Below are 20,560 nucleotides of genomic sequence, written 5' to 3' on the forward strand. Positions count from 1 at the left end.
TTCTTTTGTTAAAACTAGTTGCGGCACGAGAAAGTATTGCCCACTAGAAAGTATTGCCCACTATCAGCTAGGGAGTAGGAAAAACATTATTTTCTATTTTAATACTGTAATTTTAAGTTTGAGCTGTTAAAATAAAATTTAATATCGTTATATGCTTCTTCAATATTGTTTGCGAGGTGTTATTTTGCTCTGTTTAGTAGTACTTATATATTAAAAGGATAAGTATTTGTGTTAGAAATTAAGTATTATATTTGTACACTGTTATTATATAAGTGAAATCTGTTATTAAGGAAGACAATACAGTTATTATAAATTAGAAACTGTTAAGCTGCGTGATTTTCTATCAGAGGCATACGGTTAAAAGATAAATTAAGTTGTTAATTTAATAATTAGATAAAACTGGAGAATACTAGACCTTCTACTGAGTGTAAGAAACCTGATTTTAAGCATTATTATCATATTCCTGAAAATACTAGTAATTTTGGCCCAGTCCTTAGGTCAAATTGGTGAATTAAGATCGGAAGTTGCTAACATACATGCTCGTTGTATTAATATCGAGAATAAGATATCAATAACCACAACCGATATTAATAAAAAAGTAAGCGATCTAAAAGAACAGGTTAAACTAGTTCAACTTGCTTTAACAAACGAAATTAGGCATCAATTTGGAAAAGAAGTATCACCAAATAAAGAGAAAATTGTCCCGTATAAATATAAGTATCCTTTTCAAAATCTAGATAAAAATAAAAAGTTTGCTGTATCACTCCCTAAAAGACCTACTATTAACCAAGAAAAGAACAAAGACACTAAAGATGAACCCTCATCTTCAGGAGAAAACACTTAACGAATTACAAGCCCTATTCGATAAAGAAGAAGACCCTAATAAGCTTAACGAAATCATGAACTTAATTTCTGAAAAAGGGATTGCTTCTGATAATGAAATAGAGGAAAGTAATTATGTTACTTTAGAGTAAGATTTATATCAACAAATGGGATTAATGAAGTTAAATGATCTAGACTTTCTACCCATAGAAGTTGTTCGACAAAAGATTGAAAATAAACTAGGAAAAAGAGTAATGGATAATAATGATGTTGGAGGGGGAAATTATTAATGAAAACATTAACGTAAACAATGTTATCCAAAGACCTAGGTATCAAGGAGAAGGAAGTTGCACACGACCAAGATACATACCAGGGAAGATTACCCGGTTTAGTGTCAAGGTTATGCCTAATCATATACCTAAACAAGAAGAAGTGACTCTTGAACCTATAAGTCAAATTGGTTATAAACTTAAGCTAGACGGTGTAAGAGATAGATAAGATGTTTTAGATCAGTGGAAGAAGAGTATGAGTAGTGTACTTAATTTAAACACTGATTGGACTTCAGAAAATTTCTTAAACTATATCGAACATAGTCTTTATGGCTGTGTAGAAGACTGGTACGATGGAATAGAGGAAGAAGTCAAAACTGCATTAAGAGCTAGTGAATCACCTACTAGAATGTTAAGACAGTTATGTCAATACATTGAGTTAGAATTCATTGGTCCTAGAGCCGATCCTAATGAAAAACGAATGGAATATCAAAGGAAGTTAAGTAATTTGTCCATCTGTAATATGAAATATGTTGATAATTACATTATGGAATTTGAAACATATTATTATAAAATTGGTGAAAATGAAACAAATCTTGGAATGTTCTATGAAAAATTACCCAGTCCTCTTAATGAAGAAATTAGTGAAAAATATCAAGAATGGAGAGAGAAATTCTTAGCTAGGGATGCCTTAGGTAATAGAATTGCTTTCCTAAGAAAGTGGATTGAAAAGAAATGTAGAGAGGTTGCAGGAACTCAACAAATAAAGAGACAATTTCTCACTTGTTGGGATTTCCCAAATAGCTATGGATGTGAAAGAAAAAACTACAACAAGAGAAGAAACTACAAGAAAAATAAATTTGACCGATCAAGAGGAGAAACCTATAAGAAAAAATACTATAAACATAAATATAGAAAACCAAGTAGGTTTTTTAGAAAGGCAACATATTGTTCTAAGAAAAAGAAGACATGCAAGTGTTGGTCTTGTGGAGAATTAGGACATTATGCTAATGAATGTAAGAAAGCTAAATATAAATTAATGGAAGCCTTAGGTAGTTGGGACTACATAGAAATACTAGAAGACGAGGCTTTAGAATTGGCTTTAAGTAATAATAAAGGAATAGTAGAAATCATAGAAGAGGAAAATGAATATAATGAAGAACCCGAAGTTAGTGATGAGTTTGAAGATGAAAATTATGAAGAAATTAATAATATGATGGAAGGAGAAGAATTAGAAAATTCAAAATTAGATGACAATGAGGAAGATAAAAGCAAAATGACTATAGGTCAACTAAAAAGAGCTGAGTATTCATTTGAAGATAATGACCTAGATCAAGTAAACAAAGAAAGCTGGAATTTTCCCCAGATTACTAAGGATAAAATATTTAAAACTTCTTTCTTTAAAACTGAAAGTAAATATGTATGTGAAGAATTGGAAGGAAGCATAGTAATCGAAGATTGTGAACAAAAAGCAGCCGAAATTAATATCATAAACTGGGAAAGTATTAAAAAAACATAAAGAAAAAGGAAATTATAGCTATATTTGTATTAGTGCAGTACAAGTATACATAACTCCTTTACGAGATTTTGGCAAAGATGTTAAATGCTTGAGTTTTATTTGTGATATTAGGCATAAAGAATTTTATGACCAAATAATTAGTGGTATCACATGTAACTTAAGTCAAGGAACGGTAAGCTATATATGTGAACCTATGTAAGCTTAGAGGATTCCTTTGTGTCAAAGTTTTTAGCTATTAAGTTATTAATAGAAGGAGTGAAAATGCAAAAAGGAACGCGACCCATACAATTAAAATGAAAGGTGGTTTATAAGTTGGTAAACACTATATACTCATCTTTTAAGAAACAAATAGTCGATGCTCAGAAATATGAGCAAGCAGGAGGTCCTAAGAAGAAAATTACACCTATAAAAGTAAATCCTAATGGAATTGAAATTGAAAAAACTTGGGAGGAATTCTTTATGAACCCTGCAGTTAGTAATAGATCAAGTAAGATGTTAATGGATGAATCAGAATTACTTCATATTGGAATGAATACAAAACCTAAAATACAGAGAAATCTGAGTCTTAGAACACCAAATCTAAGTAGACAAAATTCAACAATAATAAGAATGAAAAAACAAGGTGATGAAAAGCCAGAAGAGGATGAAGAAGAAATATTAGTTCTACTAAAGAAAGTAAATGAAAAATATGAAAGTAAAAAAGCCTTAAAACAACCGGCAAGGCATAACATTGATATGGGGTCATGTTCTAATTTAGAGTTAAATGAAGATCCAAATAATCCTATTAGAAAGGTAATTGGATATAAAACCAAAACCGTAAGTGAACCAGTATATGAAGATGAACCAGTATATGAAGATGAAGTTAATATGCAAATGGAAGCTTATAATGAAATATCTAGTACTAATCCTAATAGCATTTATATTCCAATTGATATATGCATTGAGGATTATAATAAATATAAATTATGTGCATATATTGATAGTGGTTGTTCTACATGTTTTGGAAAGAGGACGTTATTTCCAGAATTCTTGTGGAAAAAGGCTAAAAATCCTATGCAAGTTAGAATTGCTAATAATAGTGTCATGATGCATACTGAAATAATTGAAGAATTACCAATAGAAATTGGAGGAGTTCAATGTGTTATTCCTATTTTATGGGCAACTGATCAACCTAGTCATGATATGATAATAGCAAATAATTTTCAAAGATTATACTCTCCATGCACTCAAACTATTGATCAAGTAATCTTTACTATTAAAGGTCATTCTGTTCCTATACAAAAAATCACAAAGGCTTATACTCATTAGACTATGGAATTTACGCGCAGCCAGCGTGGTGATAGGGTTACTCCTACACAACGAGAGGTTGCACTTAGAATTTATGAGTGTGATTCATCATTAATAGATTAGATAAATAAGCAGCAAGAAAATTTATGTGAAAAATTATATTCAACAAATCCTTTAGAAGATTGGGAAAAGGATAAGGCATTTGCTAAGATAACTCTAACAAATCCGAATAAGATTATTAAAGTAAGACAAATGGTCTATACCTACCAAGATATTCAGGAGTTTGATGAACAAATAAAAGAATTGCTTAATAAAAAGTTGATTAGGAATAACAAAAGTCCTCATAATAGTCCAGCATTCATGGTAAGAAATCATGCATAAGAAAAAAGATGTAAAGCTAGAATGGTCATTAATTATAAACAACTAAATGACGATACTGTTTTTAATGGCTATTATATTCCTAATAAAACTGTGTTATTTAATAGAATACAAGGAGCCACATGGTTTTCTAAAATGGATTGTAAGAGTGGCTACTGGAAAATTAAATGGAAGAAGAAAGCATTCCACTAACTGCATTTAGTGCCCCTCAAGGGCATTATGAATGGCTAGTAATGCCTTTTGGATTAAAAAATGCTCCACAAATATGTCAGATAAGAATGGATAATATTTTTAAAGAACTTAATCATTGTTGTTTGGTCTATATAGATGATATCCTAATATTCTCAAAAGATTTAGAATAACATAAGAATGATCTTTAAGCAGTAACTCAAAAATGTGCAGAGCATGGTATAATCCTTGGAAAAGATAAATGTGTTTATGCTAAACAAGAAATTGAGTTTCTTGGATTAGAAATTAAAGCAGGACAAATAATACTTCAAAAACATATTTTAGAATAGATTGAAAAATTTCCAGATAAAATTGAAGATAGAAAACAACTAGAAAGATTTCTAGGATGTTTAATCTACACTTCTTATTTCATAGAAAATCTTGCTCTATTAAGAAAACCATTACAGAAAAAACTCAAGAAAGAAATAACTTAGAATTGGAAGGAAAGTGATTCCAAAATTGTTCAAAATTTAAAAGCTATGTGTAAAGATCTTCCTGTACTAACACTACCTACTAGTGAAGATGATTTAATCCTTGAAACAGATGCTAGTAATGAGCACTGGAGTGCTGTGTTAAAAATCAAAGAAGGAGAAAGACTTTGCAGATATAGCAGTGGAAGTTTTAATAAAGCCGAGTTAAATTATCCCACAATGCAAAAGAAAATCCTTGCAGTCATTAAAGGGATCGAGAAGTTCTTAATCTTCTTAGCCCCTAAAAAGTTCTTAATAAGAACAGATTGCAAAGCCATACTCGGTTTTGTTAAAAAGAATTTGTCTAATATGCAAGCGCAAGGGAGACTCCTGCGTTGGCAATTATGGCTTAACTAATTCTCTTTTACTGTTGAACATATACAGGGATCGAAGAACTCTTTAGCCGATAGTCTAACCATAGAATTGGCTAATGACGAAGAAGCACAAGACATCAGAAAAACCTCCTGCCCATCAACTAGAAAAGATGGAGGTAGAGAGAAAAACTCTTATTGAAGAAACTAATAAGGCAATGGAGCGGGTTTCACCCTCCACTTGGGCCTTGATGGAGACCATGATTGTTTCATCAAAAAGAAGATCTCGAGATGGTTTAATTAAAAGTTGTCATGTAGCAGTTCGAAGGTTCCTAATGTACGAAGTAATGGTCATTATCCTGAGGCTCATTCTTGATATTCAGGATATAATACTAAATAAAATAAAAGATAATAATTTTAGGTTCTGGTATGATCTTGTTGTATCAAGGTCATATAAGATGTATGATGTCTATGATCTATGGGGAAGTAGAATAATATTCAACACAAATTCCAGAGTGGGTACTGTGTCAATTCATCCACATTCACCGGAATGGAGGGCACCTTATGTAGCGGAGAACTACAGAGCTTAGGATTATGGGATGGTTCATAGTATTTTACCATTTCTTGATAATAATACTATGTTCCTTGAGAAGCTCACGAAATTCCAGAAAGTATGTTTTTAGGAGAATTTATGAAGCAACAAGATATAAAGGAAGAGTTGAACAAGTCCAAGTGCAAAGTGCAAACATTGAAATGGTTGAAGGAAAAATTAACTCTCCACATTTCCTGATCATGTTTGAAGACATTCAATGTAAACTTAAAGATCCAATCTGTATCCAACAGAGACGAGTAAAAGATCTTACAGAAGCAAGAGCTTATGGATTTTTCTATATTGCTCAGTATCTTAACCGGTTCATGGCGTTAAAAGAGGAACCACCAGTCATAATACATGTGGGAAATACTACTATAGTAGCTCCAGAATGGTTAAGAAATTATTTAGAAGAAGGAGTATTACATGGTGAATCAGTGTATGATTATCTCAAACAAGTTGAAGCTGGGAGATATTTATCCTTAGAGGAAAAAGAGCACTTATTGGAGATCTTTGTCACATGGGATGAATCCTATGCTGCTAAATGTGTGATGGATCTAGGTATAGAAGAAGACAACCCAATGTATGTCCATTATGAAGAGAGTAAGGACAACAAAGGCAGTCTACAAGATATGATGGAGTCCTGAGCCCACACCAGCAATTATGTATTCTACTTTTACTATTGTAGCACGTTTTATTTGTTTTAAAGAATCTTTAGAAAAGCAGTGAACGATATTCACTGGCTGAGTCATGGTTTTCTGTAAGCTTTAGAAAGTATCGGTGAATTTTGTGAGCCTTCCCCTATATAAAGGGCATTAGGCAAAGAAGTGAAGGCAGAGTTGGAAGAGTTAGCTACAGAATTGCTCTGAAAGCATTAGAGAGTCCTCTAGAGAAAAAATACTCACCTTAAGAGATTGGTTCTCCATCTCTCTTAAAGTAGAGAAAACTCTAGTTCAGCTTATGTCTGTTTAAGCTTTCAGTTTGTGTGTTTGTTGTAATATATGAGTGTTGTAATCTTTTCAAATTAAATAAAAGTTTCGTTCAAGAAGGGAACGTTATCCCCTTGAACCTTATATATCAAATGAGTTATCTTTCTGTTTAAAAAGTTCCATCATAAACACAGTAAGGATTGTCTAATTAGAGATTACGGTCTAAGGTAGGAAACGAATTAGATCTGTGCCGAGCCTGATCTAAGGAAGACAGGGTTGGGGTTAGCTACCTTGGTAAAGCCGGAAGCTCAGAATGCCAGAAGTTCCATTGTCGACTAAGTTCAGGTATTGGTCAAAACTCTCTAGTTAAATAACTATTATTGCGAAGCATGGTGGGCTTTTAAACTGTTAAAATAATTTATTTTGATGTATAAGTAGTAGAGTTGTGATAACTATTACCGTTAAAAGTCATTTAAGTAATTATCAGATCGAATTATAGTAAAAATAAGTGTATTATTAAAAACAGTTATTTTAAATTAAGGTACTGTTATTAATTTATCAAATACTGTTATTAAGTCATTAAGTACTATTATTTACCCTAAATAAAGTATATTTTAAAAAAAAAAATCTGACATCACTTGGTATTGGGCGGGGTAACCTATACCGGGTAGCGGTCCATCATTCCCCGTTGTGGCACCGCGTGCTACGCATGCGAGCAACAACTTGGTTAGTGTATATAAGTATTGTTAATTAGGTTTTTTATCAATTGATGTTTGATAGTTTTAAGTAGAAAAATTTGTAAATATTAAGTCAACCTTTTGGCAATCCACTTTTATTATGTCAACCTTTTGATTAACTTTGAACACATCAACCTTGTAAACGCATTAATTTTTATTACGTTAAAATTAAAAATGACCTATAAAAACAAGTTAAATGCTTATGTGTAGACTATTAGATGAAGGTAACAAAACATTGAAAATTTTTTATTTTTTTTCCAATACTTATTCCACAACTATCTACAATGATAACTTGATAAGTTCAATTTAATCCTCATTCTTACTTTTTCTTCTCCATTCGATCTTCTTCTTCCTTATTTTTCTTATTTCAATTTTAGGCTAAAATGAAGCCACAATTTGTTGTTTAATATTCTACCCTCCCTTAAAAAAAAAACCTATTAATTCAATTTAGAATATTCAAGTGCATGTGATTCGAAGAAGAAGATGATGAGAAAAGAGGTGAATTGGTTGTGGTAGGTCAGTAGGAGGTTGTGTGGTGACGGTGCGACATGTGGTTTTGGGTCTGCTAGTGTGAAGTGTGAGCATATGTGGTAACAAGTAAGCAATGGTGGAGGCTGGGCCGTGGGTTTTAGAGTAAGAGGAAGAAATCAATATGTTTAATGGAGTTAAGAGTATGAAGATGAAAGGAACAATGGAGACCGGAAAATCAAATTTTCTTCTCAAAATCAGAAATTACAAAGGATTTACCTTGTTATCCGGTTACCGGTAAAAAAACATGATGAAAATTAATGTAAATTCAAGGTTGACGTGTTTAGAAATAATCAAAAGGTTGACATAATAAAAGCGGACAGTCAAAAGGTTGACTTAATATTTACAAATTTTCCTTTTAAGTATTATACAAATATTTACAAAGTATGAAAAAAGATGAGAGAACAAGAGTATAGACGTACAAACTTAATATATTATTTTATTTTTATAATACAATTATTGTATTACATAAGTAAAGCTTGTTGCAAAACAAATATTTAAATTTTGTAAAACCTTGTATATATATACACTAATATATATATATATATATATATATATATATATATATATATATATATATATATATATATATATATATATATATATATATATATATATATATCGTATAACTATGATTTAAAGCTTGAGTTTAGTAAAATTTGTTGACATTTGTTGTAAAAGTTGTTTATGATTGTGTTCTTCTAATTTCATTTGATAGTAGTTATAGTCGCCAACATCTATATTGTAAGTTTGCAGCATAAATTTGAGTGTTTGTCTAGCAGCATTTTGTTGTGATGGACCAATTCGGGTGGCTGGTATCCCAATAAATCGCACATGACATGGGACATTAGGAACACCATGTATATCTAAGAAAGCTTTTATTTCATCGTCGGTGACAGCATATATGCCGAATTCTGCTCGAGGTAATCCTAGTTGAAGTAGTATATTGTGCAGAATTATTTTGATATTTGTCTCCAGAACTCTCCGCGGATCCTCCATTAGTATACTGGTTTATGACTTAGTATTTTAATGTGAAAAGGGGAACTTATTATGTATGAAGTTAAGTACATTAGTTATTGCTGTGAGAGAAAATCTCAGTTTCTATTTCTATTTATAAGCGTACTTTAAGAACCTTGTAGTGATCCTTTTTATTACGTGGTAAGAATCCAAATATGCGTGTTAAAACCCAAAAAGTTTTATAATACACACGGCAGACATGTATTATGTTTAGTGCATGGTGTACAAGTATAACATACTCTAAATTGTACAATAATTGTACAATTTACACGTGTGTGTGTGCGTTTATTTGTGTGTATCTATGTATTATTTTAAAATTTATTATTTAAATCCTATGTGCTTATAATATATCATATTAATCCTATGTAGTTGGTATCCTAATAAGTTGTACGGGATTTACTATGCTATAGAGTTAAGTTTAAAATATGACAAATACCTAAAGTAAAAGTCTATTTTATGTAAAATGCATGCATAAGTACATATGTACACAAACAAACATTATTTAGTGTACATTTTATAGTTCAAACTGCCTAAAGAAATAAAGTTCGTAATAAAAGCATGAAATTATACATATATGTACGCTCATAAACGTTTTTTGTTATTATTACACATCTAAACTCTAATAATACGTTTAGCTTTCCAGCGGAGCTATTAAAATCCTTCTCCCAGCATGTATGTGGTCATCTTTATGGTCAGCTCTTTGTCTTTTAAAGTTGCAATGCAACTTTCTTAAGCTGACCTTTGTTCCTGCAAATGTGTATAAATTGATTTTTTTTTACCCATGTAATGACAACCGCAAAAAATTAGTAGTGTTGAGTTTAGTATAAGTTGTAATTGTTAGGTAATAGTTACATACTTGTAGTGTGAGCGTAGCCATGTGATTAGTGTCATCATTTAGCCGTTGTTCAGCAAGATGACCAAAAAGTGTAATCGGTATGTCGCCACTATCGTTAGCAAAAGTTATATGCAGCACAGTTCTACAACGTGTATGATTACACACGATTATATAGTGAACATTATATAAAAAAAAAGGCAGTGACTATTGTATGCTATGTTATTAGTAATGCTACATCAATTACCGTGGTTCAGACGTCCCTACGTGTAGGGAGCTAAATGCACGACAGGTAAACACCGATCCTCTTTCAATGTCACAGCGTTTGCTACAGACATTACATGCATTGTATATAATACTGTTCTTGTTTGTAATGTCAGTGACACGTCCGACGATCCGTAGTTTGTTTTGCAGACTTGTACAAAAACAGATGCATGATATAGTTATACAAAACATTATGTTGTTCACTCTAATTTGTGTATTGAAACGTATTATGTAAATTACCTCTTGTTCAGGTAGTTGCGAAACTGGAATCAGTAACTCAGGTTGTTGGGAGCTTTCTGCTGCTTCAGTTGCAAATGAACTTTGGAGGATTCGAATTTGGTCCTTATTATTTTCCGCCTTATAAAGCAACAATGTTAAGTAAGTAATAATTAATACACAAGTGGAACTAGTTTGAGAAATTCTGTTTACCAATCTCGGAGAAGTTGTGCTTCAAGATTAGTTGGATTAATTTTCACTGTAGAAGCAAAGGTTGTGTTGAATGAATCCTCTGTAAACATGTGTACAATAAGCAGTTAATGAAAGCATACTCGTTATTTTGTAAATATTTATTCATATTATATACCGTCGAAAGTTGATGCTTTGACACGGGACACTTCTATTACAGGCAGCGTGTCTATAATGTCAACAACAGCAACAACTTCGTGTTTAACCAAACTGTTCCACATTGAAACCTTAAGTAGCGCCATGCTGTCAAAAGTAGAAGAAGTTAAATGTTCAATAAGAGTAATTGTAATTACCTACGTATTGAAAAACCAGTTTATATTATTGCAGTATGTACACGTACTTGGAATCTATTATCTCAATCCTACGCACTTCATTAGACAGTCCAAAACTCTTGGAGCGAATGGTTGCTATTTCATGTATGTGAATAGCAATTCCAATGATATCTAGGAAAAAAAAATAAAGAACGTAATTATATGTCGAGTAATTCAGATGTATTCACAATGCATGTACAGTAATTTCAATATTTAATAAATGGAAAGTAATACTTACCCATTCGATCGGATCTTCCAACAAGATCCAAAACCTGGTTAAGTGGGACAAAGTATGAGTTTGGTTCAGGTTGTTGTTGTTGTGTTTCAGAGACTTTTGTTGCGGAGTTAATCGTCATCTGATACAACTACTGTTCTCTTGTGTACATCTCAGGTGTACGAGTTATGACAGAGTTGGTAATGTTGTATTCTTTCCCTTCAAGAAGAAGATTCCAAAATAGCTTAATATCTCGTTCAAAGATCACAGCCTTCTTTTGTGTTCTCTGCAATTTCAATGTTACATAATCATGAATTACGTTAAGATAATTAATGTTTTATAAGTTGTGTAAAATATACCTCAGTGTCTTCAAAGATCAGCTGCTGTAAAGTTGTTGTGCCACTGTGAGATTTTTTAGGTGGGTGCTTCTTTATTAATTTAGCGATTACAGTAAAGTTTCGGCTCTGGTCTGTCAGTCTGGCGAGGGTGAGGCGTTGAGTGGCCATTATGTTGTTCTGCACTATGATTTGAACCCGTCATCAATGTATTGTCAGTAAACATTTAGAGAAGTAAATAACAACAGTATTGTATAATGTAGTGTTAAAGGAAAAAACATGTTAACCTTCTTCTAGTATCGTATCTGTAAAAACAATAGTCTCAATATTCCAGCGCGCATTAAAATCTCATAACATACAACATTTGTAGTTCTTTTCCATCCATCTAATTCATCCGTAGTGGGCTTTATCGATATCTGAACATGTTTACTTTTCTTAACACGAGACAGTGCAACATATAACTGACCATGAGAAAAAATTGGTTATGGTAAATATATGCCAACTCTATCAAGTGTTTGACCTTGAGACTTGTTGATGGTCATTGCAAAACTCAGATTGATTGGAAATTGCTTGCGGGTAAATTTGAATGGGTACTTATCCGTAGCCGACGGCTGTAACGGGATTCAAGGTATAAAAACCTGTTGGCCACAACGATGTGTTCCAACAATAATTTCAACATTAATAACATTAGGGAAAAATGCTTTGCATACTAATCTTGTTCCGTTGCATAAGCCTGATGTCGGGTCTATATTTCAAAGTAAAATTATTTGACTGCCTACCTTCAAAGTTAAATGATGAGGCGGAAGACCGGACGAATAAAGGCTGTTGAGAAATTCAGTTGGGTATTGTTCGCTTGAATCGTCTGTGCACCCGTCAAAACTTCTGTACTTGTAAGCTCTTCCTGGATGTTGATGAACTAACAGGGAGTTTATTTTTGTAGCATGTTCATTTTTGGGGGTTAAAATAGATCTTTTTGTTGCAAAGAATGATTCAGAAGTTGTATTCGCTATATCAGGGTAGATACTATTTACCAAGAGATGCAGAGATGACTGTTCATTGTCGTATGGGATAACTAATGGTTTGGGTAGCTCTATATTTCTTCCATCTTCATAAGGAGGCATGCCATTTCCGATTTGCAACACAAAGTTACAAAAAGGTAGATCATTAATTTCTCTCATGTTGTGTGTTAAGTGGATTTTCTAGAGCTCATGCCATAAGGGGGACATCACAAAACTCGTTGCAACAACTTCACGCACACTTCCTTTTGGTACGACAGGTAATACTTGTCGGAAATCACCACCAAATACAACAACGTTTCCTCCAAATTTTTGTTTATTCGAACAGACATCTTGTAGCAACCTGTCAAAGTACTCAATTGTTTGACGCTTTGCCATTGGTGCTTCATCCCATATAATAAGTCTTGCAAGACGAATGAGTTGTCCTAGAGAACTTTGTTTACAAATACTGGGGCTTGGAATCTCATCAACATCAAGAGGGATTTTGAACCGAGAATTTGCAGTTCTACCTCTAGACAAACCCGATGCAGCAATTCCAGAACTCACAACTGCTAAAGCAATCATTCCCTTTTCTATTACATTAGCATGTAATGTAGAATATAAGAAAGTCTTTCCAGTGCCACCAGGCCCGTCCACGAAGAAAGCAGCTGGTTTGTTATTTAACACTTTATTGTAGATAGTGTTGTATGCAAGTTTCTGTTCATCATTAAGCAATTCAACTGCATTTATTTCTTCTGGAGTTATAGGGATCTGAAGTTCTTCCTCAATTTTTTTCATTCCTATTTCAAAGTCGTCTTCTTTGAGTTCTAGTAAGTTAAAATTGTAGGTGTCGAAAGACTTTCCCATCGATTCAACAAGGTAACAAATGCTTTTTATAGTTAGTTTGCGAACCTTTTTTTAGTCTACAGGGAAATTATGATTGTAATCTTCAGAAAGATATTGGTAATATTTTTCCCACAACTGTAAGGGTCTTCAGGATTGCAGTGTCCTAACAATGTAGCAAATAGTTGTCGCTAGGCAAATGGCATCTGACTTTGACAAGCTTCTTGTAGGCACTTGTCTATGGAGTCATCTGCATCAAGTAAACCCCGCTGGAATGCTGCTTCTCCGAACGAAGAATATTTTATGTTGTTGAAGGTCAGCAAATAATCAAAAGAGGTTGGACCGCGAATGTTTGCAAGCAATAGCCGCAAATAAAAGCGTTCACCTTCTGAGGGATGCACATGTACAATACGCCCAATCGCGGCAGCTTTCGACCGACGTCGTCGCTAGAACTTTTCACTCTTTTTTGGATGCCATGTATAGTGCTAAGGAAATTCCTAGTATAGCAACGTGCGCGCAAAAGCATCAACTTGGTTGGTCTCAAAGAATGCAGTTAGTATAGTTCATTGGCTGGCCAAAGCGGATGCAATATTCTGTAAGTTTTCTTGTGCACGGAATTGAATGTCACCGTGTGCATATTCGGCAGATGCACTTGTAGAGAAACAACGGGTGGGTGTATGTGTAGACACCCAAATGTGTCTCCCCAAAACCAAACCTAGTGATGAATACCTTTTGCGTCGAATGATAATTGAACGAGGTGAAAGTGTGAAAGTTCAAGTGTTGCGGTTGGTTTTTATTTTAAAATTCTTTCTTTCTGTTTTCGAAAACAATTCTATTTTATGAAAACATCCAATCCAGTTTAGTTTGGTCCATGACAAGGGTCCAATAATAGTGTAGTTGGATGGGGCTTGCAAAGAGCTTTCCAACGATATATTATAAGCCCAATTCCGATGAATAATGAGGAAGTTATGGCCAAAATACTAAACTGGGCCCGGTTTGATCTTTACATGCGGCCCAATGATCTAAGGGAGGGCCCAATGTTAATTATTATTCCAAAAGTTATTAGAATTAATTATAGTCTTCTAGAATTCTCTAGAAGGTTCTCTTTAGTCCTAATAGAATTAGAATTAATAATTATGTTTTGATAAGTTTTATTTGGAATAAAATATTATTTTATGAAAAACACGATTTTGACTTTCATACGGACTTTACAAATCAATTTTGATTCATATGTGGACTCCGTGTTTGAAAGCGCATAGGAATCCAGGCTGTCGCCACGCGACAAGCCTTGTCGCCACGCGACAGACCCTATCGTCTGGCGACAAGGTCGGTTTTGCGGCGACAGAGTGGATTTTTGTTCCTTATCAAATTCTACCTATTTACGGACTGTTTTCTTATAAATAGGGTCCTGAACCTCCGTTTTTATTCATCAACAATCTACAATCAACAATCATCATCTACTACATTCATCTACAATCTTCTCTCTCTCTCTAGTTTTTTCTCAAACACAATTCCGCATTCACGAGATCTAGAAACACCTAGCCAAGTTCGAAGTTGCCTTCGCCCTAGACGTGAAAGGTTATAATTTCTGAGGGTTTGGTCCCAAATCTCTATTTCAATTATTTGATTTGATTGTTTTGATTTATATTTTCCTTGAACTTACTAACGCGTGTATTTTTTTTATTAGAAAGAGATACGAGGCATCAAAGTATGTAATCTTATTGCTCTATTCTTGTGGAAAGCATGTTTAAATTTGTTTAAATCCTAGTATCATGTTAGGATGTTATTATTGCTTTCTAATATCATGTGTAGGGTGCCTTTTACTCTTTTCTAATATGATGTTAGTATCATGTTAGGGCTAAAGCTTTGATTTTTATTGTTTAGTGACATGCTAGGGTTTGTTATTAATCTTGTTAGTATCATGCCTAGGATCTTGCTATTAATATTATGCTTTAACATGATTATGATAATTATGATTATTATGATTGTTATTATGATTATGATCATGATTATGATTGATTATTATGTTGCTTGATATATATATTATTGTTATTGCTTGATCACGCCCTCTCTTGCAGGTTTAAAGGGAATTTGTACTTGTAATCACGCTTAATAAGATAATTAATAATCTTGTTTAGGGATAATTTGATTATAATTCAAGTGATCGCCAATAATAGATTTATCTGTGCATTAAGTTCAACCAACATAGATAAACAGGTTTAAGGTTAATCTGTTGATTGCATGCTAGTCAGAAAGCGCACATGAATATGAGAAGAATGAAGTAGAGGCCTATTTAGGGTAGGTTCAATCTCTTTTAGGTTGGATTTGTACCTTCATCCCTGAACCCTATTTAGTTCAAGACCTTTTGGAGTTGACGATCTCCTGGATCGTTAAGGGGTGTAATCTTCACCTTGTGAGCGGTTTACAAGTTCCTAAAACTTGTTGGCGACTCTTTTGCTCTAGCTTCTTTCCCTTTGGACGCCACCATGCTTAAGTGTATGATCACAATGGGGTTCAAGCTTGGGGTTAATTCTTGAAATATTCCCTACAGTTTTTGGCGACTCCACTGGGGAGGATTTCTATTTTAATTCCTGAAATTCATTTCGGCAATGATTTAGAATGAGTGGATGAGACTCGAAAAGTTCTAAGTATTTCATGTGCGTAATTTTGATTAGCATTATTGTCATATGCATAAAAAAGGTCCTCATTGGATAGACCATCCGAAATGAGTCAAAACATAGGATTTTTACACGTAGGAAATTTGAGAAATATATTTCACATCTAAAATTGAAATAAAGCTGCGAAATCTGGAAAATTCTAAGAACGTAGATATCTGCTGAGGCATGTAGGAACTAGCGCCTAGAAAACAGGGCTTGTCGCCTGTAAAGTGCTTCTGTCGCTTGGCGACAGAGGCACTTTTGCGGCGACAATCCCTGTAGTCTGGCGCCAAGTTCTTCCAATACCGAGCCAGAACTCTGCTTTCTTCTTTTGACCATTTCTAGCACTGTTAGCTCGATTCTACTTCCTGGTTGAGTTTTTCTCACTTTTCTGAAACCCATATGTGTTCTCCATATGGACATAACCCTCTGGGGGTTCACGCTCCATCTACCCAATTGAACGCTCCTGGCAACGACGGGTACATCCGAGTTTGTCAATCCACCAAACCGTGGAAGCAAGTTTTTTAACTTGCGGGGTCCCATCCACTCGCGCCAACCCTTCCAAAGGTAAGGCTTCCGCGCGGTGCATCCGGACTCATAACCATGGACCCTCTTTGACTAACCTATATCCTGAACTTTAGAGAACTAGAGCCATGGTTAGGTTGCAAACTCATTGCATCATATCGTGATTATTTGAACTACTTGTGCATTCTTTGCTTGTGCATACCTTATATGTGCTAACCGTTTGTTTAACTTGTGTTTAAGTCTAAATAAACCAATTAATGACTAAAAAGGACTTTGTCTAATTAATGAATTAATTAATTAATTTGACTAATTAATGACTAATAAAGTAATTAATCTGACTTAGTACGACTTTAGGCATGTCCCCTTAAAGTAAGCTTAATGGAAACAGTCCCAGATTAATGTTCCAGCAATGGCGCAGGAGTTTGGGCTGTGGCGCCACAGTTTACTGCCTGTCGCCTGGCGACAGATTTGTCGTCTGGCGACAAGCTTTAAACTATGGCGACAGTTCTGTTGTTCCGGCGACAGTCTAGATTCTTACGCGAGTCATCACGACGAGTTCTAATTAACCAGTCTGCTAATTAGTTTAATCAATTTGTTAAGTCCTTAATTGAGTCTAGGCACCTAGTCCCATGGTCATACACAAGGGTAAAAGAATGTCACTTGCACTCACTTATAAAACACACACTTAATATGTATGTCACACCTTGACCATGTCTAGAGAGTCTTGAATGCGTGTTTTCCGTCATTTTTTTTAGGGGGGTAAGTCGAATATTAATCCTCCAATTAAACCACTTGTTTGAACCCATTCCCAAAAATATACACCCTATCTATTTTTTTTAAACCATAAAATCAAAGTCAATTTGAGTCAAGTCATTAAAACAAATATGGTTTAATCTAAAGCGCGTGGTTAAGAAAGGAAGGACGTTTAATAAAGGATAACACTTTCATTCAAGTCTCACTTTTTGATAAGCCAATCAGTCGAAGAAGGAAAGCTAAGAAGACAATGGCAAGTCAGGAAGAAGTCAACGAACTCAGGGGACAGGTGGCTAACATGGCTGAAATGTTGAAGAGTCTGACTCTTCAAATCAATGACCCTGCAAGACAACAACAGATGGAGCTCATCCAGGAAAGTTTGAGCAGACTATCCAATGACTATAGATTGCAAGGCATTAGCTCACTAGGGGTCTCGGTAGACAAGGATCTTCTTCCGCAGAAGTTCAATGCCAACGACATCCCGAAATTCAAAGCAATGGATAACCCTTATTTTCATTTAAGAACTTTTGAAACTGTAATGAATATTAAGGGAATAGACAAAAAAAGCTTTTCATTATGTGTTTTCTCTATCTTTAGAAACCGTTTGTCAGCAATGGTACTTCTCTCTTGATAAAGAGAAAACCTCTAGTTGGGAGTCAATTGTAAACACTTTCATTGATAGATATAAATGCCATATTCAAGTTGAAACTGATCATAAGGAACTTGAAATACTCAAGTAGAAAGAGAATGAAGGCTTTACTTCTTTCTTTAATAAATGGAGGGAAACTTTTGCAAAGATGGTTGAGGTTCCTAGTGAGAAAGAATCTGTGAGGATGTTTATCAAGAACCTCCAAGAAAAATATTCTAAGCATCTCAAATACCAAAATAACTTGCACACTTTCAAGGCCGTCTATGACATTGGTATCAATATTGAAGACGACCTAGCTAAACAGAAAGCTGCTAACAACAATAACTCTAATAGTGGCTGGAAAGGCAAGAAGAACGACAATCCTTCGTTTTCCAAAACCACCCACTCAAATAATGTTAGCACCTTTAATTTGAGTGAAGTCCTCACCATGAATAATCAAGGACAAAAGAAACCACTTAGGAGGAACTTTACTCCTATTGGTATGAGTTATGACACCGCATTCGATCGCTTACATGCAAAAGGTTTTATAACTCCCATTGGACCATTTGGGGACCCACTTGTCGAGAAGAGAACGACTAACTGGAACCCCAATGCACATTGCAAGTATCATCGGGGTAGGGGCCATCTCACAGAAAATTGTTGGAAGCTAAAGGAATCGATCCAAGATTTAATTGATAACAACAAACTTCCATTGTCCCCTGCAAGCAAGAAGCCAAGTATCAATAACGCACCACTGTCGGATTCCTTGGCTATTTCTGATGAGGAAAATCAGGTTGACCCCTCGAACCTCATCAAACCTGTCGAAGCTTTTGAAAAAGAGGAGGAAATCTTCGAGGATGCCGAGGATCATTTTCCTTGTGGACAAGAACCTGCGACAAAACAAGAGGTGTGTATCCTTATTCAGGTTGTACTAGAAGCAAGAGAACTATTACGCGAGGCCATGGAGCTGGTAAAAGAATGAAACGAACTACTCAAAAGTAGACCTCTACCTAAAGAGAAGAAATCATTCTCCCTCCAAGTAATTGACACACCCAAAAGGAGCAATAGGCCATACACTCCAATTGGAACTTCTTATGCAAACATGTTCAAAATGCTCTCCGAGAATGGTAAAATTCAACCTCTCGAACCGAGACCATTTGAATCACTAGAAAGGACAGATAGGTACTACTGTCCATATCATCAATCGGGAGGACATACTATAGAAAATTGTTTCATGTTCAAAGACTTGGTCCAAAGATTGATTGATAACAAGAAGCTAGTTCAAATCCCACAAGAACAAGGTGCTACCGTAAATGGGGTTTGGGATAGTGATGACGAGGATGTCTACCTTAAGGACGTCGAAGAAAATCCACTCTCGACAATATATCCAGTAGGTGACATTTGGGAAGAAGAGGATTCACCTATAGATGTCCTCACCAGATCTGGGAGAATGCAACCTCCCATTACTACACAACCTATTCCCGTTACTCAGCAAGTTCCCATACCAATCATAGAAGACAATGATGTTGTCAAACAATTAAAAAAGTCTAAGGTCGAAATGAACGTATGGAAACTTCTAGCTACATCCCGAGAACATAGAATCGCAGTCATGGATGCCTTAGCTAAAGTAGGGATAGAATTAGACACCACTCCTGAGGGGTTGGCTAATTTCCTCACGAGTGATCTCCCAAGTCCTACTAATTTGATCACTTTTTCCGACAAAGATCTACCGCCGGAATGTGACAAACACAACAAAGCTCTCAACCTCACAGTAATTTGCAAGAGAATGAACGTCCCTATGACTCTTGTAGATAATGGATCGGCAATTAACGTTTGCCCACTTAGAACTGCGAGGATGTTGGGGATAAGGGATGAAGATTTATCTCCATCAACACAAGGGTTAAGAGCTTACGATAACTCACGTCGCCAAGCATTAGGCACAATCACCATGAATATAACAACGGGAGTAATTGAGCATGCCACCACATTCCAAGTAGTGGATATTAAGGCCTCGTTCAACTTACTATTGGGACGCCCTTGGCTTCATGACCTCAAGGCCATCCCTTCAGCTCTTCACCAACAAGTGAAAGCCATAGTTGGAGGAGTACCAATTACAATCGATGCTTCACCCATGAGGATCAAAACAGTAGACAATCCACTAATCAATGTGGAGCACGATGAGAATGACGAAGATTTGTGGGGCTTTAATGAAGAGGTCTCCTTGATTGAGGAAGATGAAAGGACCCCTCTTCGCTACGACCTCCACTCCAACATGATAACCAATGCTATCCTGAGAAAACAAGGACACTTCCCTGGAATGACTCTATGAAAGAAGAAAGGGATAACAAAACAGATGGGACTACCTGGCCTCCCTAAATTAGATACTTCGGACTTGGTTTCGAACCGACTCTCAAAGATCTAAAGCGAGCCCAGGAAAAATCAAAAGCACATAGAAATGCTCGCGCACAAAAGAAAGAAATCCCGATGGATCAATACCCTTTTACCTTAAATGGACAATTCATAAGAGAGGGAGAAGGTTATCCATGTTACGAATTTCAAGAACCCTTCGTTGTAAACGGCATAAGACAACCTGGGTTCGAAATATTTCTGGATTGTTGCTTTCTAGATGAGATTCCAACTCCTATACATAAAGA

General features: G+C 34.9%; 1 protein-coding gene across 1 annotated transcript; it reads right to left on the reverse strand.

The window, feature by feature from the left end:
* Positions 1–12,704: 12,704 nt before the first annotated feature.
* On the reverse strand, positions 12,705–13,367 carry LOC145577958 (uncharacterized). Its single transcript, XM_081635372.1, has one exon. The coding sequence runs from the start codon at positions 13,365–13,367 to the stop codon at positions 12,705–12,707; it is 663 nt and encodes a 220-aa protein (XP_081491498.1).
* Positions 13,368–20,560: the final 7,193 nt, after the last annotated feature.

This window comes from Chenopodium album, chromosome 14, assembly GCF_948465745.1.
Source record: "Chenopodium album chromosome 14, dcCheAlbu1.1, whole genome shotgun sequence".
NCBI lineage: Eukaryota > Viridiplantae > Streptophyta > Magnoliopsida > Caryophyllales > Amaranthaceae > Chenopodium > Chenopodium album.

Coding starts and splice junctions, on each gene's coding strand:
- LOC145577958 (XM_081635372.1), bottom strand. CDS start 13,367: ATGGGAAAGTCTTTCGACACCTACAATTTTAACTTACTAGAACTCAAA.